Source organism: Camelus dromedarius, chromosome 5 (genome assembly GCF_036321535.1).
Source record: "Camelus dromedarius isolate mCamDro1 chromosome 5, mCamDro1.pat, whole genome shotgun sequence".
NCBI classification, from domain to species: domain Eukaryota; kingdom Metazoa; phylum Chordata; class Mammalia; order Artiodactyla; family Camelidae; genus Camelus; species Camelus dromedarius.
Genome location: NC_087440.1, coordinates 55,876,259 through 55,901,573, shown reverse-complemented (window position 1 = coordinate 55,901,573; position 25,315 = coordinate 55,876,259). Strand labels below are relative to the sequence as shown.

The window sequence follows — 25,315 nt, the reverse complement described above, 5'->3', positions numbered from 1 at the left end:
AAATAAACAGGGGCACAGTTTATCCCACTGCCTCCCTGAAAGACAGGACTGGGGGGTGGGTAACTGAGCCTCCCTTTCCTCAGCTGAACACTGGGTAGAAATCCTAGATGCTATACACACACAAAGCCCTAAGCACAGACATCTACTTTACAGGTTCAGTTGATATAGTGGTTATTCTAAATCTCCTATTCCTTGAGTCAACAACACAATTACTCCTTGACCTCATAAGGGACAGGAGATGGCGTGCCAGTCCATCTGGTGAAAACTAGTACTCATTTCAACCAGAGCCGATCCAGAAGACCCTCATGGGACCTGCATGAAATACTGCAGTGGCCCCAGCATCTCCTGGGGTCCCTGATCTTCACTTACTCCACTATTTATCTGGCATTCCTAAGGTCTGGAGCAGGAGCAGAAGCATTCACTGCTAGCTTCGGAACATCATTTAAAAGGGTGGCTGTGCTATGCACCAAGTGCTTTCAAGACTGATTAACAGCTGACGAGAAGCACAATTAGACATGGCCCGAAGGAACCTGACCACTGTGCTCCTTGCTCTACGTGCACCATCTGAACTGCCCATGGGCATGCGCGTGAGTGACCTCCGCCTAGAATTCTCTGCCATGGCTCACCTGCCCCTAGTCTGCCCCTCGGGCCTGACCAACTCCCACTCATCACTCAGGGCTCTCTTGGATGGTATTCCACCTGGAAGTTGTCCTTTAATGACAAAAGCAGTCCTTTCCCAGTAGAAAAGTTAAAAACCTAGCAAACTGATAAACTGTAATACTGTACAGGAAAAACATGGTGACCCCTTTTGAATAGCCTTTTAAGTCTGCTGCAGCTCCCTCCCTGCCCCTCGGCCACACCAAGCACCTCCTGGTCTCCCCTTCCGTCAGGTGTCCAGAGGCTCCCTTCCCTTCCTGACCACAGGTGATCCTCAGAGGAGGTCTCATCCCCACAGGTAGCTATGTCTAAAGAAGAATTCTGGTGTGGGAAGAAACTGGTGGTGGTCACGCTGTTGAACAACCTTTTTATCTTTCCTATAGGGCAGTTCTCAGTAAACAGTCTTATCCTAATGATTTGTTGCCTCACCTTTGACCTTTTCCAGACTTCACAATCCAAGGGCAGAGCTTTGGGCATCCTGTTCACTGCTGGATTCCCAGCTCCTAGCTCCTGCTTAGTCATGGCAACCAATTATGGACTGTTCTGTGTACAACATGCTCCAGTCCTGACTTATTTCTTACAATAGTCCCAAAGGATACGGACTAGCATTATTAGTTACATGGGTGTGAAGCCAGGCACAGAGGTCAGTTCTCCCACAGAGCTGGTAAGCGGTGTTCAAACAGTAGCTCTAACCCGTTTTCCCTCTTACTGTCATTTCTATGTGCTTCTCTATCTGGGAGCAAAAGATGTGAACCAGAGTTGGCAAGAAACTCATCCTGTGATGTGCCCTCCTGGACAGACCTCCCTGCCCACGGAGGCAACGCTCTGGTGATGGCGAGAGCCAGGCGTGACTCCCAACAAAATGGTACCACATTCAGACCCTCAGACAGGAGCACGTGAGTTGCAATCCCACCTGCAGCTGCTTTCTGATTCTGTGACTGGACATACTCAACGTCTCCGTGCCATACCTTCCTCATCCACAAAACGGAGAAAATTCCACTTCCCCGATGAGGCCGCTGTGCAGATTAAATGAGCTAATGTCTCTAAAATGTGAATACAGCACCTGCGCCCAGCAAAACGTATGTTGACGTTTTACTGTTATAAAGATTAGTTATGAGGCCCAACCTAGGTCGGTTTTGTGGAAAAATTACCCTATGATCAAAACCAAAAAGTTATTCTCTTCCCTATTCACAATCTCTTGAAAACTGTTTTAACAAAACTTACTGAATTTGCTTGGCCTTTCTTAGAAAATACGTCTCATATTGACTCAGCCCTGATGCTTCAAGACTGGGCTTTATCCTAAAATGCAGATGCTGTGCCTGGAGCTGAACGACGGTGCCAACTAGACATAAAAATAACAATTCCCTAAAAGCAAACATCCAGCAGAGAAGAGCAAACCAGGTTAGTAAGACAGTTCCCCATCTTCCTTTTCCAGCTGAGAAATACCTGGTTATCATCCTTCTCTCCGAAAAACACTAGCCCACATCCTCTATTCCTTATATTTTTTCCTATGGTGGTTTGGGGAAAAAAAAATTGTTCTCTCTTGTTCTAGCTTCTACCTAACAATTAATTAAAAGTACTGGAGTGGAAATTTTATTAGGAACCTTTTAGTGCTGTGCCCCACAGCTACAGCAAGATCAAAAGCCAAAGCTTCCCATTTAAGGTATTATAATTATTGTCCTTAGAAGAAAGGTTAAAAACACAACAGTTTTAGGGCATTTGGGAGAAGCAGTAATGTTTATAGAAAAAATATTAACATGCCAGGTCCAATGTACTGTATGAACTATTTCAAGTAAAAAGCTGTAACTATGACTTTGGTGAATTACATAGGGGATTATGAATTAATTTCTAAATACGATCTCAAGAAAAAAAAAAAAAGGCTAACTTAATTATCTTTTAGTTCCAGGAAGTCTAGTAAATAATTCTGTAATTCATAATTTTCACTAATTAGAAAAATCCTAAGCAATCCAAGACTAAATGAGTGAAGTTTTACACTAAAAATAAGCTTAATTCTTCCTGAAGTGAACTTCAGCAGAATTCTGTGGGGGAGTATATAAGATCATGCACTTAAGGAAGTTAGGAGCAAAAGACTAAGCTTTGCCCGTGGTGGAAGAAAATAACCATGATAGGAAATAAGCCCCTTTCCCTCTCAGAGAACTCCCATTCCCAGCAGCCCCTGGACCAGTGCACAGGTTCTGAATTTCAGGGGAGGAAAATGACAGCTTTTTGTAGAGTGAAGTCCACTCACCAGCTTTCCCCTCTGCTGCGCAGACCTGGTCTCTCGCAAGGTGTACACGTCCCCACAGACGGAGATCTCGCGCCAGATGCCGGGCTGGGACTCCTCTGTGAAGCCCCCTCTGGGATGCATCACCAGGACGCCATTTGTCGTGAGCCCATCCATGTGGCCATCGGGGTTTTTCCATTTTGCTGCCTTTTCCTGGAGAGAAAAATCGTGCAAGGTTATTATGTTCAACACGAAGGGATTCTGGAATCTCTTTAAAATATTGGATAGGGGCAGAGAAGAGGCAAGTGAGGAATTTTCATTTCCTACTTAAAGCTAATAATATCAGATGGGTAAAATATGCAATGAATCTGACAATGAAAGAAAGGCAAAAATGGGTAAGTGATTTATTGCTGGATATACGTATTTATCTCGGGCACTTAAAAAACAAAACCTGAGGCCTGGGCCTCTCACTCAGAGGTTCTTTTTTTTAACCCCACCCTGCCCCAGGTGCTTTCAGGAGTCTAGTATGTATTCTTCAGTTCTGTCTGTGCAGGGCTTTCATCCTATTATCTAAAAATGCTTTATGTGAACTCAGCAGGGAAGTACTAGTAGGAAGAGGAAAAAAATTTTCTTAATATATTTGGAAATTTTATATGTTTAAGCCAACAAGTTGTGGCCACTGTTTTGTTTTCATACGAATCAGTGTTTGTGTCATCAAGGGTGGCGGGCACAAGCAGCAGGACGTGATGGCAGGAAAGAGCCTCTCGGACACCTGGCCACAGAGATTTCTTCCCTGGGGACAGAGCCAGATATTGTTCCCATGACTCAGGGGTAAATCTGATTAGGATAAGCCAGTGATGAGCATCCTAGACCCCTTGCCAATGACTGGTTCAGGGGTGGGCATGTGACTGAGTTCTGGCCAATGAGCCCTGAGCAAGGCTCCGGGGAGGCTTCATGGAAAGGGTTCTTTGTTCTGCTCTTTAAAAGGAGAATAAACTGCCTTTGCTGCCTCCTTTTCAGCTGAAGTGGTCACGCTAAACGCAGGAACCAGCTCACCCACACCAAGACCTTGTCTGAGGCAGGTGATGTGCCCAGAAGCAGAGGGCAAGACAGAGTGAACCTGGCTTCCTAGATGTCGTGAACCACCACACCAGCCACCCTGCTGCTGGCCTTCCTTGGCACTTCCTGTAACACAGGATGGTATGTTTTTATTACCGTTTAGACCATTTCGAGTTGTGGGTTTTTTTTCCCCCTGCAAAAATATCCTGACTCAAATAGGGACTAAACTGGATATTCACTAAAACTTTGGGGTTTTATTTACATGGAAATCCTATGAAGGCAGAGACTTTTAATCTGTTTTGTTCTCTGTGATGTCACATTTATAACACCCAAAATGGAAAAGAGCAAACACTAAGTTTTTTGAACAAATGAATGAACATTTTCTTCTGAACCTCAATTATCTAGATCTGTTTTTTTCCCTTCTGAAATAAACCCCTTTAAATCTACCATAAATACATTATATATGTTAATATATATACTTTTAAAAGTAATATTATACATTATAATTAATATAGCAGCTATAACAAAGAACAAATAATGATAGATAATTCCTTTCAGATTTTAGTAACAGCTTTTCAAGCTGTCCATCTGAAAACTAAAATCTCAAAATCTAGCCAGAAGTACTGTGCAGAGCAAATTTTTTTGGCCACAGTTAAATGTTATATATGATAACAGGTGTTTTTCTAGAAATAACATACTTATTAATAGTACTTACTCCGAGAAATATGTTTTTGGAAGAGTCAAATCCGGCTGCAAATATTCGTGCTGTGTAAGGTTCATTCCTGTCACAGACTATCCTGCAGGCAAACCTGGATATGGTGCTTTGTGTAATTTGGGCTTCGTCATTGTTCTGACTGCCAGAAATTGTGTCTGTAACGACGAAGTCAATAGGGCTTTCTGTCGATCTGCCCACCTAAATAAACCAAATTATACTCATGATTCACTTGAAAAATATATTTTGTTCACATAAAACAAGTGTTCAGGATCCTTTTAACATTCATTATCTCCATTATGAAGGTCAGAATTTAATGGAAAAATCTTCAGTTCTGTTCCTTTCTTGTTTAAGGGAAATATTATGGTAACCAACCATCAGATTTTAAATATTAAGAGAAAAGCTCAATTTTCTTTTCTGGAAAAAAATAGATCTCATCCCAAAGAGGTGTATCTTGGATCAAGTAGAAACATTACTTAACTACTTCCACAGCAAATCACTTTTTTTGTTTTGTTTTGTTTTTTGTATTTTTAGGTAGAAAAAAAGCGAGATTTTAAAGGAAGCCAGCAAACAAAAGAATTATTTCCCCCATTCTTACCCAGCACCAGGGACTGGTTTTCCCTACTAAGTGACTCCACCAGCCTCACAGCACGGAACAAGGACAGCCCCAGCCCAGACAGAGCGACCCAGTGCACATGACAGTGGTGTAAAAGGCTACACAAGTCAGCCCAAAGGTTTAAAAAGCTGGGCTTAACATTTCAATTTTGGATTTTTAAAAAACTTTTGGGAAAGTCTAAAAAGCTGTTAGTAATACTTTATTGGTTTTCTTTCCTTGGTAAGTTTAAATGCTGCCAGAAAAAATATATTTCATGAGCATGACCTTAGAGTTCTAACAAGGCTTTTCATAGTCAATAAATCTAAATAATCATAGTCAATAAATCTAAATAAGATAGGTACTGCCGTGTCCTGTGGACTGGGAAGTATTTGTTTGCAAATAAGGAAATCCTCAAGAGTTTGCAAATAAGGAAATCCTCAAGACAAAACATTAAAACGTCTAATCTCTAATTGGAAAACAGTGGTAAATGTTATATATGCCAAAGAGACTTCTTAAATTAATTTATACGTAAATTAATCATTTCTTGTTAAATATGATTTAATGTCCTAACAACAGCGACTTTGGTTCTGAAGCTGTCAGTGGAAGGAACACACAGAGCCCCTAGATGTGTCATAAAAGGCCCCGAAACTCAATTTCCCAGGTATCTTTACCCTAATCTCAAAAGTCTATCTTAAACATAAGCAATGTAATAGTATTTTTATCCAAATGAATAAAGGTATAATAAATATAAATATATAAATACATATATATCTTGTATTGTTTAGGTCTGCCTGCTTCCTGGAACAGTATTACTAAATTTCTTTTGTAAATCTCACATACACATTCCATGCATAGATTAGTTCTGTTAAACTAACAGACATCTATTTTCTCTTATTTTTTACAACCCTTAAGTTTTTGTCCTAATGAAATGTACCTGGAGTAAACTAAACCACTGAGTTCAGTGAAACTTATCACCTTGAATAGTTGCGTATTGCCTGAACATATATGCATTTCAGGTTTAGAAAACTTGTTAAAAATGCAACATAAAATCTAAATTAGAGATATTATAAAATCATACCATGCGGTTCATATTTCTAAAGTTGCAGAATCTTCCCTCTGCTAGATTCATTTAAAAGCTTGGCGTGTAGCTCAGAAGCTGTACTGAGTTGGACTGCTCTAATATTTTTTTAAGCCTTTTTTTAAAGCTACTCTCTCAGCTACTTTCAAGTATATGTTACAGTATTATTAACTACAGTCACCATGCTGGGCATTGCAACCCCAGAACTCATTTGTCTTACAGCTGGACGTTTGTACTGTTTGATCAACAGCTCCCCATTCCCCCTGCCCCTGGTAACTACCATTCTAGTCTCTGTTTTCATGATCTTGAATTTTCTTTTAAAAGATTCTACATGTAAGTGAGATTACACAGCATATGTCTTTCTCTGTTTGACTGACTTCACTTTAAAACATTTTTTTCAATTACAAAGTAACAAATACACTGCAAAATATTCCACAAATACAGGAAAACATACAAGACTCCAAACTCAGGACCAAATCTGTCCCGAACCTCTATTCCAATGAAGCTCAGTAGTAAAATGTGAAAAGTTCTAAAGTTGCCCAGTCACCACACAAAGCCCAGTGCTCCCACAAAGACACAATCTCTGATCTAATTTCTGTCACCACCGTGGAAGAGAGCAAAGACTTTTCAAGTTCTGTAAAAACCTCAAAGTGAAAACCACGCTCCAGTAGAACGCCACACAACTGCTCCTTGTCTACAGGGATTACTCCAAGAAAGGCCATTTTGATTGCATACAAATGTATTAAATTAATGTCGTGATGCATTAACTGAAACTGCCTGTAAAACATGGCATTTTATTCCAACTGGAACATACTGTTAGGATCAATTGTGTCAAGTCATGATACTTACCTGACTGGTCATATAAGATTTGTTTATCAATTCACTTCCACTTAATCTAACCTGTAGAGTGCTGGTATATTTCTGTACTTCAGGACACGAACCTCATGCTGCTTTTGCCAAAGAGAAGCAACTTTCCTGAAGGAAAAACACCTGATGTGACAAGACTCAGAGTCTGTCCTTTCTTTTGACTATTGGATCAACTCTGCGTTATTTTAAGGACAGTCATGTAAACCATCCAAATTTATCTGAATTTCATCCGATGCTCATATGGTGCTGATAGTCACACAGTAGCCATAGGGAGAATTCTGCTCCCTACTACTGATGGATATGCACATGTACAGCATCATTCAGCACTTTCAACTGGGCACATACATGAGACAAGTTCGGGATTACCTGGTTGTCAAAGTCAGCACAGGTAACATGGCACAGAAGCATCTGGAAGGGCCCCTGTCACCTTTCCTGGACCAATCCTGCCCATATCCCCGCATCTGTTACCTTACCTTCTGACTTCCCTCCTACAACAAGGACGAAACACTGCTGCTCCACGCAGGCCCAGTCTCCCTTCGGGTGCTTGAGGTCTCAACACCGCCCCCTTCCCAAGGAGTGTGCTCCTGATACTGGCCCCCCTCTCTCCTGAATCATCAATTTTTCTCCATCCTGGATCATGTCATCGGCTATCAAACATCCTGGAGCTTCTCAAATTCTGTGCAGGGTAAAGGACCAGTTTTTTGGTTTGTTCTGTAAACTTCAACTTGTCATTAATATCTTTTAAAAATATAATAAAAAAAGTATTAGAAAAATCATCTGCTCGGATGTTTCAGGAATGCCAAACTGCCACGCAAGCTTCCAAGTGCCTTCTTCTCAAGTTCCGTACTCCTCTCATCCTGCACTGGGAGCAGACACTTCACTCCTCTGCTGGGCAGTTTGAACAGCACTGTTGTAGATGAGTCTCTCAGCTTTGAAAGTGTTTTTCTTTACCTGAAGGCAACCCTCAAATTATAGCCCCATTTCTCTGATTCATTTAGTGGCAATACTGCTTGAAAAACCTGTCACTAGTTACCACCCTGCTTCCCTACCCCATCCCCTTAACCACTCCTAACCCACTCGACACAGCTGCTCTCAGCAGGGCTCTCCTGGACCCACTCTTGCTGAGGTCCTCAGGGCTTATCAACCCGCATATCCTGGTACCTCTGCACCTGGCATTAAAATAATGGAACCCTTCCCAGCTAGACGGTAAACAGCCCCCCTCCCTTCTCTTGCTGTTCTCTCCCTAGAGAATCTCATCAAATCCCACTTACTAGCCCCCAAGCCCTGATCTCTCCCTCAGCTTCAGACCAACACACCTAATCCCCACATGGGTGTCTTACCAGACATCCATCCATACTTAGTAGCATCTCAAATGTAACATGTCTCAGAACCTGGATCCTTCTTCATCTCCTAGGTTCCCTATGTCAGTGACTGGCATCCAGTTTGAGCTAAAAATCAATACCCAAGAATCATCCTCGATTCTTTACTTTTTTCCACACCATGTTGAACCTGGCGTAAATTCTGTCAACTCTACCTTCAAAACATCTTCAGTCCGTCCACGTTTCCCCCCCTTAGTTCCGGTTACCATCAGCTCCTGCTTGGATTGCATTGCCTTGGCCTCCAAACTAGTCTCACTGATTCCACACTTGCTCCTACATTATTCTCTAGACTGCAGTTGGAGATGTAACAAAATATAAATTGGATTATCTCTCTCCCTTGCTTAAAATCCTCCAATAGTATCCCCAAGACTCCTAGAATAAAACTCAAATTCTTTACTTGGCCTGAAGGCCCCTTACTGTCCTGGCCTCTGCCGGACTCTCAGTTCATCTTGTTTCACGTCCCTCCACCTGCGCTCTGCTCCCGCCTTGGGGCCTTGGCACTCCTGTGATGCTTGCCTATTATATGTGGTGTCCTTGCCTCCTCTAGAACGTAGGCTCTGTGAAAGGAAAGCCCTAGCTGTCTGCCTCCAGTAAATAGGTGAGTATCTGACACAGAGTAGGTGCTCAAGAAATGAAACTGATGAATTGAGGGTTATGACAGTGAGCTTGAATCCTGGTAGCTACACACACACACACACACACACACACACACACACAGTACAATGTGTTAATAACTATTGAAAAAAATCTAGACAGTCTACATTTTTCTCAACTAAGTAGATGCTAATTAAATGTTACCATCTAAAATGGCTATAAACCAACCAACCAAAGAAAAAAAGAAAAAAAAAAAAAAACATGAGGCTTGCAGCACCTAGGTTTGAAGAACATGAAACTGAGAAAGCAGGGCAGGGAAATGACCATGCGTACTAGCTTCGAGACCTGGCCACTTTCCTCACCCCTGTGATCAGACTGTCTCTGGCATCGCACTTCCCCATAGGGGCTCTGTGAGACATCTGATGCCTTTCCTAAACTGTTTTCTTTTTACATTTTACTTTCTCAATACCTATGCTTTTTCCTTGTTCCTTTCTTTATGTACCCCTATTCTAGAAAATAATTAATTACTGAGATAGTATTCTGTTAACTCAAACTCTGTCACTCTTAATCCATCTCTTAAATTCAGATCTAGTTTTGACTTTTCTCAAATAATATTTTTCAGTTCTGAGCATATTATCTAATTTCACCGTGGGAAACGCAACACAGGCCCTTTTTGGGTACATTTTGGCATCCTGCTTCTAAGTGCTCAGCTAACCCAGGAACCACGTTAATGGGTGACAGCTAAAAGGAACAGCCCTCAACACCAAGGCCCACATTCGAGAAACACGAACGCTCCCGTGCTTTCTGCTCAGTGATTCTGTGTCAGTTGTAGGTTTTAGACATATCAACTTGTTAAAAGGAGGAAAACAAATTAAAAAAGCTTGATTTTTCAGGGCCTTCTAAGAGTTTACTCTGCTTTGAGTGATGTGACATTAATCCTCCAATATGTGCAGTTAATCTGCAAAAGGACTCCAATTATTTTAGTAAAAATAACAAATAGGTTATGTTTTCTTAATAAATCTATAAACTCTTGTTGAATTACCATGCCTTATTTAAAGAGGACTCAAATTTCTCAGTTATAAAATGAAGAGGTTAGTTTAGTGAAAATCAGTATTTCTCAGTGTGGTCCATGAACCTCTGAGGGTCCTTGAGACCTATTTAAGGGGCCAGGACCATAAAAACCGAAATTGGCTTCACGATATGAGGATGCCATATGCCTTTTCCACTGTGCTGACATTTGCTCTGATGGTCATAAAGCAATGATGTGCTTTAGCAGGAATCAAAGCAGTGGCACCAAACCATACTTACGGTCATTGTATTCCTCACTGCTCTGCACTTGCAGTTAAAAAAAAAAAAGGATGCCAATTTCACTTAAATATGCTTTTGATGAAGCAGTAAAAATTTATTAATTTTATTAAATCTCGAGTCTTTTAATAATCTGTGTGATGAAATGGGAAGCATGCATAAAGCACTCAGAAGTTCCTGACAGTATGGAGGGTACTCAAAAATTGAAAAACACAACTACCATGTGACCCAGCAAAACTACTTCAGGGTATTTATCCAAAAGAACCGAAATCAGGATCCTGAAGAGGTCTCTGCCGCCCACGGTCACTGCAGCATTATTCACCACAACAGCCAAGACACCGAACAGCATGGATGAATAGCAGGACGTTGTGCCAAGTGAAATAAGCCAGTCACAGAAGGACAAATCCAACTATATGAGGTATCTAAAACAGCCAGACTCACAGAAACAGAGTAGAATCGTGGTTGCCAGGGGCTGAGGGGAGGGGACATGGGACATGTCATTCAACAGGTATAAAATTTCAGTTACGCAAGATGAGTAAGTCCTAGAGAGCTGCTGTACAACATTGTACCTATAGTTAAAATACTATGTTGCTCCCGTAGAAATCTGTCATGAGGACAGATCTCATGCCAAGTGTCCTTAACACAGTAAGTTAAAAAAAAAACCTAACTACTGGGAAGCTGAAAAAAATCCAGCTAAATCTTTAATTCATTCTGCCTGTGCTGAGATGAGAAGAAAGTGAACGATGTGCGTAGAAGGTGATTGCAACAGAGAAGATACACCACTTCTGTCACAACATGGCACTGAAGGCTAGTAATGAAACTACTTGTGCAGTAATTGTAAGCGGTTAAAGAAAAAGGTCCTACCGACAACTGTAAAACTTTCTCAGTTCATGTGTTAGTACTGAGACTCTCCCATCTGTGTAAAACATTAGTAAGAAATCTTATATGTTCAAGATGTATAACATTGAAAGTATTAAAAACAATTATTATAAAATTCCATAAAAATACCAACAGGGAAGTATACACAGATACTTATGTAGGAAGAGATTTTCTTTGGAAGAATGAGAAAAAATATTTAGAATGCTGGAAAATGGAATGGCATGAAGAGTAAAATCAGTGTTAATAAATTGTCTAAATATGCTATGTCTTAACTCAAACTGGCACTTGAGTGACGACGTCTGTATCTGACTGTGACTCACCTAACCCCTCTATTTGTCTCTCTGTGTATCTAGGTACATACCTATCTAGAATTGCTTCATTTTGTTTTGTTAAATGGCTAACACATTCACAAGATTCAAAAATCAAAAAGCCTGAAATACTTCTCTGGACATCACCCTGCGCAGTTCTCTTCCCCACAAAAACAACTGCTTTATTAATAATGTCTTGTTTACCCTCCTGGAGACTTTTAATTAATATAAGCATTATTTGAATCACTGAACTATACTAATTTAACATATAATAAAACTATATGAATTTAACATACAATAATAAAATATAAAAACATATTAAATATATTATATACATCAGTCACATTGTAAAATGATTATAAATCAATAAAAAATGTTAAAAAAAAACTAATATGTTTAATAACATTATTTAGTTTATTAACATTAAGTAAACTTAACTGAATATAATGCTGTCAATGGCTCAATATATTTGATCATATTAATTTTAATTCATTAAATATGTTTGGAGCGCTGTTCCTGACTGCCATAGAGCTTTCTCTTGTTTCACTGTACAGCCTTGGAGGCCTCCACTATGTGGCTGTACCAGAAGTTTGCTTAACTAATTCCCTCCTAAAGGACATTTAGGTTGTTTGCAATCTTTTGCTACTGAACCATGCTTCGAGTAATAACTTGGTAAAAATGCCATTGTGCATGTCTGTGGGGGTCTCTCTGAGCAAAGTCTCTTATGAAGAGAAAAGCTTTAGAAAGAAAAGAGCTGAGTCAAAGAGCGTAAGCACTGTGTATTTTTTCACAGGTATTTCCAAATCACTGCCCCACAGAGGTCAGACTAGTTTATAGGAGGGAGGAGAGTCTGCCTCGCCACACCTCTGACAAAACCTTTTGGATTTTTGCCAGTAAGTGAAAAATGGTATCTCTGTGGGATGTGAGTTCACATTTTTGTTCTTATAAGTGACGCTGAGCATATTTTCTTCTTTTTAAGAACTATTTATACCCCCTTTCAGATGTTAGTATCTATGATACTTTTTTGATACTTGCTTAAACATCATTTATTTAATAAATTTAACTCTCCATGCAGAAATGCAAAGCCTCTTGGTTCAGTCTGTGTTTGCTTTTTTCCTTATTAGCCTTAATTTTAATTTTCTGTTGTTTTAAAGTACCAAATGTTGGGTATAGTATTAATTTTCTTTTTAAATTAACTGATGACTTTTTTCCTTTTATCATTTCCTTCTTTCTGCTTTATTTTGATGTTTTTCTCAACTTTTCATTACATCCCACTAACACTCTTCCTGAGCCTCTCCTCTATTTTCTAATTGTCATTTTTTAAAAAGAGCCTTTTGAGGTAAGTGTCTAGTTCTGTGAGTTTCTTCCTTCCTTTCAAATAAAAAAAAAGCCCTTAAGTTTTTATATTTTCTTCTAGTTCGACATCAGTCACATCTCGTGAGTTATGCTCTTCAATGTCCCCACAGTTATTTTTTAAAGGCCTGTAATTGTGGTTTTGATGTCCTCTGTTCAGGTGTTATTTAGGAAATATTTTGAACATGTTGGCTTTTAAATGTGGCTGGCTAGAAAAAATTTTTATTCTCGTTCTTAAAGTCTTTTTATTGCACGGAGATCTGAAATGAAGCCTTTATAATTTCTTTGTGCAATTTTAGAATTGTTTTCTTAGTCTTTCAAGAACCAAACAGGAATAATTTTTATATTATCTTCACCTCTTTCCCCTTGGACATCACCAAACATTACTATGTTAGAAGTTCTGACTACATATCAAAATAGAGAACTGAAGGAAAAACATGCTAAAAATTTCCATGAAGAAAAGAAAGCTGTTACCTGAAACATATCTGTATCTTTATCATGTGTGTACTCGACCACCACAGTCTGATTCCTCGACAGAGTGTACGATATGCTGTGTTGACCTTTGCAGCTGATAGCCTAATAATGCAATAAAAAGATAAAAACCCATTAGAACTTCATTTCAACAACTAACCACAATTCTATTTGTAGTTAAGAGACATCACTCTACCAGCAAAACCCAACACAAGCCAGCAGTTTCTAATGGTCAGAACCTGTCCCTGCTTTATGCCCTGAATTACAGAGGAGCCAACAGTCACAATACTGGGATTACTAAATACTCATCCTTAATATGAACAGTATTTCACTTGAGTCAATTCAAAGGTAATTTACTAGTTTGCAAGGCTTGACCTAGAAAAAACTACTTTCTCCATGTTACCTTAACTCAGTGATAGAATTTTCAGACCAATATGATTTAAAATTTCTTCATTTATTTCACAACGAAACACGTAAGTCAATAACATTTATAGTATTTTTTCCTATCTGATAACGATTATAATCAGAATAAAGTAATCATTGGGAAAAAAGTAAACATTCTACAAAAAATGTCTATATAATAAAGTACTATTTTAGTCAGTGATAATCACTTATACTTTTTTCTACATCTTATTTAAATCTTGTATAAGCAGTTGCTTAACCTGGATATTTATTGAATTATTAAGGTATCTAGGTTAGTTTTATCTTCTCTATTTTTAGACTAAAGGTACTACTCTTTTTCAAAGAACCCAGAAGCTGATAATATGATATTCTAAAATATCATATTATATAAAAGTTTTTGCAGAATATTTACTTTTTTCCCAATGATTCCTTTACTCTGATTATATTCTCTATCACGTAGGGAAAATACTATAAATGTTATTTCCACCATAATGATGTATTTGAACACATCGTAAGTTGTGGTCACATACTGTTAAATTTCCAAATTAACAAGGAAGTTTATTTAAATTATACTCCAAAGTATTTCAATTGCATTTTCTCCATTCTACTTTATCTTAAATTATCTTCACTTCCACTTTTTTACATTAAATATAATAAATAAAACTTTAATATGCCTATCTATTAAACATTTATTGAGTGATCACACCAGATGAAGCTGAAGAAAGTAGCTGGACATATACAGCAAGTTAATGAACATGTACTCTGAATATTTACATTTGACTAGTGTCATTGCTTAGAGTAATAAATAGTACATTCCAAATCAACTTTAAAGTTTAAAGTTAATTTCATGGATATTTAACCATGTGTCCTCAGGAACTTCATGATTGAACTGATGTTCTATTATACATGCCTTAATAATAGTTTATATATTTAATGTGATAAGGAATCTTTAAAAAAAATACTTCTTAGACTACTCAACTCCAGTAACAAATATAATCTTAAATATTAAATTGGTCTGAGTGACATAAATTCACTACATCACATCACTGGTATTGATGTGACTTTTTTTTTTTCAAGTCAAATTAATAAAAACTATTTCCAATTTAAGCTGAGTGGATGTTTATTTATCCTTATAGTTACAGAAAAAGTCCACTTAAAAATAATTTTATTAAACTCAGACTTAAAACCAATAACTTATTTTAGGGATCCTTAAAAAGTATCTATTGCATTTAAAAGGTTTCCATTTACAAGTACATCAACTCAAACACAACTTTCTTGGCACACACAACACATAATATGAGAATGTCTGAGTCACTATGCTGTACACCAGAAACTAAGACATCATTGTAAATCAATTATACTTCAATTAAAAATAAATGCCTGTAGTTTGCCAATTATATGCAAAAAAAGGAGTTAACAAATGCCATAGCAGAACACCTTTAAAAGAGTTACACATTTTTGTAGGATGATACTTTAAGTAAAATGTTTCTCAAATTTCCACCAAAGTTGCCTTAGCTTAGAAGAGTTACCTGAACCCCTCGAGACAGGCGTCTGGGAAAGCAGCCCTGAAGTGGTGTTTCTCATGCTTAAAACAGCTTACCTTGAAATTACTATAAATTTTGTATTCTACTCCTTAACATGCTGGTAGTTTTAACATTTGAACATTTCTTCCAAGTTTCCTGGGAAATCAATGCCCCAGAAAGACACTGTGCTCCCCCCACGACCTAGCACAGCCCTGGGCCAGGGTCCCATGTACTTCCCTGCCACTCTGGGAAGCCCCGGAAATAGCCGTTTTACAGGCCCCAAGTTGTTCCCGGGCCCAATTGTTATAGAGTGTTTTCTAGACCCAGACTGTTGTAAGCATGAGAAAGACTATTTATAGGGAGAGCAAGCCCAGGGCCACACCTGGGAGCCACCCAGAGCACAGGGAGCACAAAGATGTTGGCCAGCCCCTGCCCAGTCACCCTAAACGGAAGAAAGCGTGGGGACCCTGAGGCCTTGAATGTCAGATCCAGGACACCTTGAATGTTGTGCTCCTTTAAAGAAAACTTAGTTTCAAACTTCTGCCAGTTTTCAAAATGTGGTTAAATGTGGGTTACCAGGGTTAGGAAAGGTGAATGCTTTGGGGATAGGAAAACACATTTTCAGAGACTTTTTGATTAAGCAGGTCTTAACTGAGGGCTACGTTTTGGAAGCCTCTGGATTTGGGGAAGATGGAGAAGTGGGAAAACAGATTCCACAGGGAGAAACAAGTCCCAGGAGGTGGTGGTGGCTCTAAGCCAGCCGGGAATGGATGCTCCAGGGGCAGGGATGGCTGAGGAGCTTCAGAATCTGAGTGATCCACCTCTAGGTTGCTTCTGGCCTGGCAGTGGCTTCCGTCTGTGAACACGGAGCCGGGAGAGGAGGCCATCCCGTAAGGAGCCCAAACAGGCTGCACCCTCAGGGAGGAGAATCATGGAGACCAGCTTGCCCCAGAAAACTGGGATTGAAGCCAGGTCTGGGAATTGGAGCAAAAGGTGGCAGTCAAACCAGGCCACCCATGGCCACCACCAGACTCCTTAGAAGTAAGTAGGGGGTTCGGGAGGTGGGTATAGCTCAGTGGTAGAGCACATGCTCAGCATGCATGAGGTCCTGGGTTCAATCCCTGGAACCTCCTTTAATAAATCAATCAATAAAGAGATGCCCATTTCTCTGCTTCCCTCTGATGACATGAACTAGGGATCATGTGATCTTGTTTGCAAATTAAAGTCTAGAGTGGGGCCAGATTGGGGGGCGCGGGGAAGACAAGAGATTTTAAAGCTTGGCATCCATTTTTGCTTTCTTTTTGGCAAGTATATGAGGCAGTGAGCTTTTTGGGGGTTAGAAGTATCAATTTTTCAGCAATAATTTTAATATTTAAAATATGGCTCTTGGAAATACAGCTTCTAGTAAATTACAGATTCACTGACTTGAGTCGATCGTTTCAGGTATTTTGGAAATAAACATTTCTCTAAGGCACCAAGTTGCTTTGAAATCTATTTCTGAAATATCAGAAAGGAGACTAAGGCCTTCTCTTGGCACTCGCTAGAATTCGGTACAAACACAGTGACTGTAATGTAACATGATTTCACAACACTAACTCAGACTTGGAGACCAAGTGCTTGGAAATGGTCAGGAAAACCAGCCCAACCAGCTTGCCTGGAAGACAACACTGATTTGCCACATTCACTTTTCTAGAGCGATGAGAAGGCAGGGTTCCTGGCTCCCTCTCACAGCACTGCCAGGGCCTCACAGGCAGGTCTAGTCTTCCGTCTCCACCCCCAGGACCGAGGGCGTGGCAGGCGGTCCAGGAAACTCAGAGGAGTGAATAAGCTGCTACAGATATGAAAGACTTAGAGCATCTTTCCTCAGGTCCTCCCCGCCTCCCCTTTCACCAGCCAAGGTACCAACAGTCACACTCTCAGCTCAAACTGATTATGTGTGGGTTTTATCAGGCTAAAAATATCACTATTGGACAATTACCGTTTAGACAATTACAATTACAGATCCAGAGAATGAAGGATTCCAACTTTATCCCCTGGAAGTTAAGCACTATTCTGCAATCCCAGATGGCCAAACCAGGCCCTTTCTGAGCAGGGATAGCTTCTTCCCAGCTGAAGATCTAGATTCTCTTAGGTTTTCTCTACTTGTGCTGCAGGCTCAGCCCAGCGGGGCCACTCCCCGCCATTCAGGTGGGACAGCTAGAACTGGGTGTCCTGGTTCAACTTCAGCTAAATGATAGAGAGTCCTCTGAGCTTCCAGACCCTAAAACAAACATGGTTCACAGTGTCTACAGAATCTTCTTTCTCTTATAAACCCATATAAACATACATAAAGGCACTTAGAAGGATATATGCTATGTAATGACACCAGAAAGGCAATCCTGCAAGATGTACAATGAGATGGATACAGGTAGTCACGGAAGCCAAAGAGCTTTTAATCAATTTTTCGAAGTCTAAGAAAAAAGAATCTAATCATTTATTAAGAAGAAGTGGGGTTAGTGTTCAATCACAAAGTAAAAGGGAAAAAGCCCAATGAGAAACTGGTTTCTAGAAAAATACTCATTTATGAGAGTTATGACTTAGCCCATTTAATTCAAGCTCTATAAGGCTGCTAAGTGAGCCTTCATCACCGCATAGGGAGAGAAAGTGGAATTCACCACCGTGGCAGGCACCGACGGTTAACTACCTAATGCCTTTCACCATGCTAGCTGAGCTGGCGTCCTGTGAAAACTGGAAATGAAAATACTAGTTCTCCCAGCCTCCTCTTAAGTTAGCACATAGAAAGGTGAGCCCATGAGTAGTGAGGCCGAGGGGAAATCGGGTCTGGAGCTCCTGGCATGGGAGACATCAAGACATGATTCTTTCCTTTCTCTGTTAATAACAGAAATGAATGATGATGAAGTGATGTTTGGAGCGGAGGTGGCCATCAGGCAACATGAAAGGAAGGTCAAAAGACTCTCAGGGAAGCAAACTGGGCCCTGACATCTCTGAGTTGAACCAAATCTGGAATTATCTGCCCCAGACTTCTGTGAGAAAAATGCGGGCTTTTAGGCAGCGTTCGGTTGGGTATTTTGTTACTTGCAGCCTAAAGCATCGTTTACTGCTTAGCCCAAACTTTTTCTCCTCCTGGGTCTCCTCTTTCAGTTAATAGCACAGCCATATCCCAATCACTCGTACTTAGAACCTCTGTGTCATCCCTCAGCCCACTCTTGCTGTCGTTGTCCACACACAGTTAATTATTACCAACACACCTGAACTCTGATTGTGAGTCAAAGCCACGCTCACAGATTTTACTGCATTAAGGCAAAAAATCAAACACATAGTAGAACACATAATGCACAGATTTCCACTTTTTCTCCTCAAATACAAAGTAGTTATGGGGAAACCAGTAATTACACAATGGGTTTATTGCCCAAAGAAGTTTTACAACCAGCTCCGTTACAGCCCATAACTTCTGCTTTGGAGATTATCAGGTACAGTCTAATTCATCTTCCCTTGAGTCTGGGCTGCCCTTGGTGACTTGTGTGACCAACAGAATGCAGCAGAAGTGACAGACGGGACCTGGAGGCTGGCAGCTTCCCCCGGGCTGCCCTCACTCGCTCGTGGAGTCCTGAGCTGCCACACAGGACACCTAACTACTCGGAGGCCACCACACTACGGGGAGCCCAAGTGACGAGGAGGGCCCTGGAGGCTGAAATGCCACGTGGGCAGAGGGAGGCCACAGAGAAGCAAGACCCAGACATGTGAGCGAAGGAGCCACCCTGGACGTGGAACCTCCAGTTCCAGCTGCCCCAGCACGTACCCCGTGGGTCGGAGACACTGCTCACGTGAGCCCTTCCCAAACAGCTGATCCACAAAATTATGAACAAAGACAAATGATTTTTGCTAAACCACCAATGCAGTAGTTAGCTACACAAGCAAACACCTGGACCAATCAGTTTTCATGACCTATTGGTACCCGAGCATCCTTTCTGTCATATGTGACTTATCACTAAGACGTCACAGTGGTCTGTGTTCACCTTACTTATGCCCCAGGACACGAGACTGGTGTAGGGAGCAGGGTCCCTTTACACAGACCTTGTAAAGGGACTTTTTACAGGAGATGGGTTTCTGGTGGCAGTTTCATGAGCTCCTGACTGCACGTTAAGAGGTTGTCTGTGGTTAGAGCAAATACGTATTTTTACTGTGACCATCTTCAGTTGTTGGACAACTGAGAAGAAAATTTTATATTAGTATTTAAAACTAGTATTTATAGGTGAACATCTAAAAGGAATCTGTGAAGCATTCAAAGCCTTTTCAGAGGAGGCAAAAATGTGACCAAGTATGTCACATGGACAACTGTTTGTCCTTACAAACTTGGAGCAAGAATAGAAGAGATACTAGGAAGAAAAACAGGAGAAGAAAACAACCAGACATGTTGGAAGCTGTGCTGTCCAACTCTGGCAAACCGCCTGTATTACGCAGACCAGCAGGGCTTGCTTTATTAACTAGAGCTTATGTCGCTTAAGAGGACGTAACATTTGTGTGTGAGTCTGAGTTTCAAGTGAAATGAAATTCTTTTTCTTCACATGCACTTACTATATCTTTTTTCTCGCTATATCGTACTATATCTTAGCACTGAACGACTCAAGAGTTGAACAATCCCTCTTGTCTCGACATCCTGGGTGCCGACCACTGTTACTGTTACTGCTCCCGCACTACACAGCGTGGGAGCAAATCCAACGAATGTGTTTCTGAAATCGGCAGCATCCTGTATACTTTCTCTCCATGTGAGCAGACAGAATTGGTGTTGTTTCTGCCTCTCAAAAGAGAGGGCCAGACACCTGATGTGGTTTACACGTTGAAGGAAACTTTTCCAGGGAAATCTCAAGTTTTCACAGAGCTGCTCTGAAGAGCTTCACATCATGTGTCGGGATCTGGTGGCATTCTGGGATGCTGTTCACTGCACCGTCTCGCAGTTTCTAAAGAGACATCTCAGAAGACATCTCAGAAGAGCAGAGATGCCCCAACAGCTCACCAGATGGAGACAGTCCTAGGAAATGTCCTGTACACTCTAACACGGAGCTAGTGACCCCTTTGTCTTTGGGGTTCCATCAAGAAACATCATACGACCTTGTGTTCTCAACAGCCTTCTAAAACCATGTCCACAACTCGGCCCTCTTTAATGAGGCAGAGTAGGGTAAGAGTAGGCTCCCCAGCCAACTATTTTGCATGTTTTAGGCAAGTTTATTTTCAGCTACTTTAACTGTTAATTCTAATATGGACGTTAACATTTCAGTCCATCATACAAATCAATTTACTATGCAAAATAAACTTAAATAAGTAACTGTGCAGAACTACCAGTAGAAAGGACCTGATGAAATGGAAAATAACTACACTGACCTCTCACAGCCTTTCTGGTTATAAATACAAGCCTTCTGTGACAGGGTGTCCTGCTAGAGAAACAACATTTTTATTGGTATGGAAAAACTTAATACTGGAATCTGTGCTGGGGTAGAGCTGAATGGGGCCAATGAATGGGAACCTTCTTTGTTCAAAACAACTTCTGGTATTTATGTCTGTAGCAGAAATGTGCATATTTATGAGCAATGAATGCGCCTGCTGTGACCTCTGTAGCACATGGGAATGGTTTCACCGCCCGGAGCACTGTGCCCACTGTGGTGTCGGGGCAGTGCAGGGGTGGGGTGGGACTAGGGGGTAGCAGCACATGTGGGCACACGACAGCTGCCCCCTGAGCTCTCTGGCTTGGCTCTGCCTCACTGCAACATCCACTGATAATCCATCACATGCCTGAACAGTGGGCACAAGAAAATATTCACGCCAGCTGGTTGTCTCAATACGATGTCTGCGTTTATCCTGCTGAGCTTCGCTTTACGTGTACTTTAGCAAAGGAGAGGAAGACCGCATGTGGACACTGCTGAGGTCAGTGGCCAGTGGATTCTGATGCCGAGAAAACCACACACTGGACACCAGGTTTGGACTCTCAGTCACTCACCCACTATAACCGTGTCACAGGAGCCTTTGGCTATTATCTTTATAATTCATCTCAGAATGAGTCAGTGTCGCTAGCACTGGTTTTACTGTAGGCAGAGCAGAGGGAACAACGTACATAACGCAGCACTGTCTCTCCTCAAAGACTAACCTGAACGAGCACTGCTTCCTGACCCAAGGGAGTCACCGTCAGTTCCTCAGGTCCTCGTAGTCCATAACACGGGTTTTAGAGATTACTATTCTGTTTAGCTTTAAATATATATTAGATATTGACTGTATTAATTAGAGATAATCCTGGTATGAAAAGCATGTTTTTCCAGAACTAATGACTTTTATGTCAGGCTGACAAGTATAATTAGGCAATAAATCCTCCATCAGTCTGGTTCAAATTGCTACAGGGAAGATGAGATCTCTGCCATCCCTGTCAATTTATGTATAAAATATGCATGAGCGCTATTTCTAAAGAGAGGAGGTGGCTAAAGGAATTCATCATTTATTTTGCATAAACATACTCCTTAAGATACTCTGTCTTTTCAAGGATCCGTATTTCATATGAGTGCCTGAACCACGGCTATGATTAGAAAGTCACAAAGTGCTAACTTGGATTTCATCAAAATTAACAGTGCTCGCACAACAAATAAGTCAAAATGATAGGCCTCTCCGTTAGCGGCAGTGGCTCTGCACTTGGCATTGGGCCATGCCCTCCCGTCTGCGAGCCACTCACCGAGCTATTCCACAAACCTTGGCAGAGAACCTAGTGCAGGCACGGGGCTGGGGCAGACGCGGCCAGTCAATCCAGCAAGCACAGAGGGTAAGGACGTTTGAGGAGAGCATGCTTCTAACTTGGAGTCTCTCCCAATTACTCTGAAGCCGGAGAATATGACGCAGGGCTGCAATGGAGGGTTGGGCAGGACACACTCACGTGCCTTGCAGAGATCTGTCCTAAGGAACTCTTACCACTTACATCAATGGGATGGAGAGCTCCTTGAGGGCAGGAATGCTGTCTTTTTGAAGCAACCTTGGATTCAGGCAGTTTGTCAATCAGCTAACCGTACAGATCAGGCCGGATTCCCACTCTACTGATGATGGGCTGTGGGGCTCTGGGCAAGTTACTTAAATGCTCTGTGCTTCAGTTTTGTCATCCTTTAAGAGCTGGTGCTAGGTCCAGGAAGGTCACTGCTGTCTGAGGGCAAAAATGCCCCAGGTATTTCTGTGCCACCCAGTTTATCACAAAGTGCTGAACAAGTGAAAGGTTCAGATTCAAGTCTACGTAGATTATGTCATTGTGCTTTAAAAACCCATTGAGCTAACTAAAGTGCAGTCTCCTCTTTCAGTTACCTTATTTGTCTCAGGTCTTTTGGAAAAATAAGAGATAACGTGCAGTTTTCCCACACAGGAACGCTGTGACTAGGACACACGTCTGGGCACATAAGCAGGTTACATTACTAATCACATGTTGTGAACTAGTCACCATCAATGATGGTCTATTTCTTTTTTAAAAATGTTAATTCTTATTTTTTACTTAAGCGTAGTCTATTTACAATGTTAGTTTCATGTGTACAGCAAAGTGATTCAGTTATACATATATATACAGATATTTTTCAGATTCTTTTCCATTACAGCTAACGGTGGTCTATTTCTAATGGTGACTTTGAGAATGCACACTTTTCAAAGACATCTCCCCACAATGACTACATGGCAGCTCCCACAGAGCAGGAGACGACAAGGAAGGGGTGCAGGCCTGATGGTGCAAGCCAGCCCTCTGGAACTTCATCCACCTCCATGCACACACAGATGTCAGAACGCCACCTCCCTCGGGGTCTAACCCTGCGGCAAGGACCGCCACGATCACCTGGAGAAGGGTGAGGGGGTCACGCCTGTCCGGTAGGAGGTAGAGAAACTGACCTCCAACAAAGTCATTCTTCAAAACAGCAGTGCATCTGCCTTGGAACCATTTTATGGTTCGAGATGTGAGCAAGAAGGGGTATGGGAAGAAAGGAAGATGCGATAAATTTCTGAGACACCAAGTATTTCAGTGAAAATTAAAGTAGTGATGAGGTACCTCTTTGTCATATACCTTAAGACCAGGAAAGAGACAGACAGAAACCTAACTGCAGTCTCCCATGAGACTAAGAGTTGGTAAACTATACGGAGATATTTAGTCAGTCAATGAACAATGCTTTAAAGGCTGTGTGTGAATCTGTCTGCTGCAACATTTAGCATTTACTTATCTGAATACTTAAGTATTTGCATACATATGAGCTACCTGCCACAGGAGACAAAGCCAACTGAGACTGAACCCTAATAAATATGAATTGTAAGTAAAAATAGAGCATCTTGCAAAATGAATTAGTTGATAAAGTAAAATTCATTGTTCAATAATTCCATTTTTATACTTTTCAGAAATAATGCAAGTATCAGGTAAAACAAGGTATGTCTTGTTTCTAAAGAGCACTGGATAGGAAATGCACAGGAATCTACCATAAGCTACATGATACAGCGAGTCAGTGGTAAATGCAAGTCCTAATTTGTTGCCATGAGCAGGCAAACTTCCAGATGTTAGAAATTTACTGACATAAATTGATTTTATACTAAGATACTCAAAGACCCACCACATAATTATTTTAATATACAGGCCAGTTTATCAGCTGTCAAAATGATCCCTGAGTACTGAAGAATAAAAAGACTAAAACTTACCCTTGCTCAAAATAAAACAAAATACAAAACCCTATTGATTACTTATATAGTGATAAAAGCAAACACCATCATTTCCTCATTTAAAAGATATTAAAAAAAAGGTGGGGTTCAATTTTTTCCCTCATTTTATTTGGATTTTTATTTTTAAGGTTTGGCATAGATTTAAAATTTATCCATCTGCTGAAGTATCTCATTTTCTTTGTGGAATAAAACCAGTTGAATAAGGCCACATCATAGTCACGTAGAGGAAAATATTTACCCCCCAAAAATAACATTTATCTTGGGAGTTGGTATTTTCAAAATGTTGAGCCTGCTGGAATCATGCAGGTCCCAATTCTAATACACAAAATTTTAAATGAGACAATAGCTATCTTTCCTTGAAGTATGAGGAAACATACATGCACCTAACATGTGAACCTGCTCCCACACAAGCCCTTCATAAGTGCTTTTGGTAGAAGCTTGGATATATATTTGGATGTTACTCCCCAAGACACTTCTTAAAAGGGCCCTTTTTATCTGTATGTCCTTGTGCCATATTCTGAATCTACTTCTTAACCTGTAAAGTCCTACAGCTGCCTTGCAAAGCTGTGGGAAAAACTCAGATGATGTCTGCAAAGGACCTAGAGTACAAAGTAAGCCATAAAGAGAAAGAAAAACACCATATGAGATTGCTCATATGTGGAATCTAAAAAAAAAAAAAAGTCAAAAACAAACAAACAAAGCATAAATACAAAACAGAAACAGACGCATAGACATAGAATACAAACTTGTGGTTGCCAAGGGGGCAGAGGGTGGGAAGGGATAGACGGGATTTCAAAATTGTAGAATAGATAAACAAGATTATACTGTATAGCACAGGGAAATATACACAAGATCTTATGGTAGATCACAGAGAAAAAAATGTGACAATGAATATATACATGTTCATGTATAACTGAAAAATTGTGCTCTACACTGGAATTTGACACAACATTGTAAAATGATTATAAATCAAAAAATGTTAAAAAATTTTTTTCTATTTTACAAGCAGTGCTGCAATGAATATCCATGTATTCATTTTGCACACAGGGGAGTATATCTATAGGATAAATTCCTAAAGATAAAATTGCTGTATCAAATGATACATGCACTTTTAATAGTATTGCACTTAAACAGTATGTGCACTTTTAATAGTTGTCAAACTACTTTTCATAGAAGTTACACCAATTTAAATTCTTACCAGAC

At 40.5% G+C, this 25,315-nt stretch overlaps 1 protein-coding gene and 1 long non-coding RNA gene across 4 annotated transcripts in view; one reads left to right on the top strand and one right to left on the bottom strand.

Annotated features, from left to right (window-relative positions):
- The window catches only part of LOC105091449 (uncharacterized), a 203,106-nt gene extending 197,080 nt beyond the window's left edge, over window positions 1–6,026 (top strand). The window contains exons 6-10 of the long non-coding RNA XR_010380976.1: window positions 396–1,736; window positions 1,905–2,058; window positions 2,929–3,116; window positions 3,902–4,081; window positions 5,187–6,026. This is a non-coding gene — a long non-coding RNA (uncharacterized LOC105091449). The remainder of the gene's footprint in view (window positions 1–395; window positions 1,737–1,904; window positions 2,059–2,928; window positions 3,117–3,901; window positions 4,082–5,186) is intronic.
- Window positions 1–25,315, bottom strand: part of PELI2 (pellino E3 ubiquitin protein ligase family member 2) — a 171,091-nt gene that overhangs the window by 5,030 nt on the left and 140,746 nt on the right. For 2 of the 3 annotated variants that reach the window (XM_031453772.2, XM_031453773.2), the window contains exons 3-5: window positions 13,485–13,586; window positions 4,656–4,853; window positions 2,906–3,094 (exon numbers count right to left, since the gene is read on the bottom strand). In XM_031453772.2, coding sequence (XP_031309632.1) covers window positions 2,906–3,094; window positions 4,656–4,853; window positions 13,485–13,586 — 489 coding nt within the window. The remainder of the gene's footprint in view (window positions 1–2,905; window positions 3,095–4,655; window positions 4,854–13,484; window positions 13,587–25,315) is intronic. The other variant, XM_064485976.1, reaches the window with a different exon arrangement.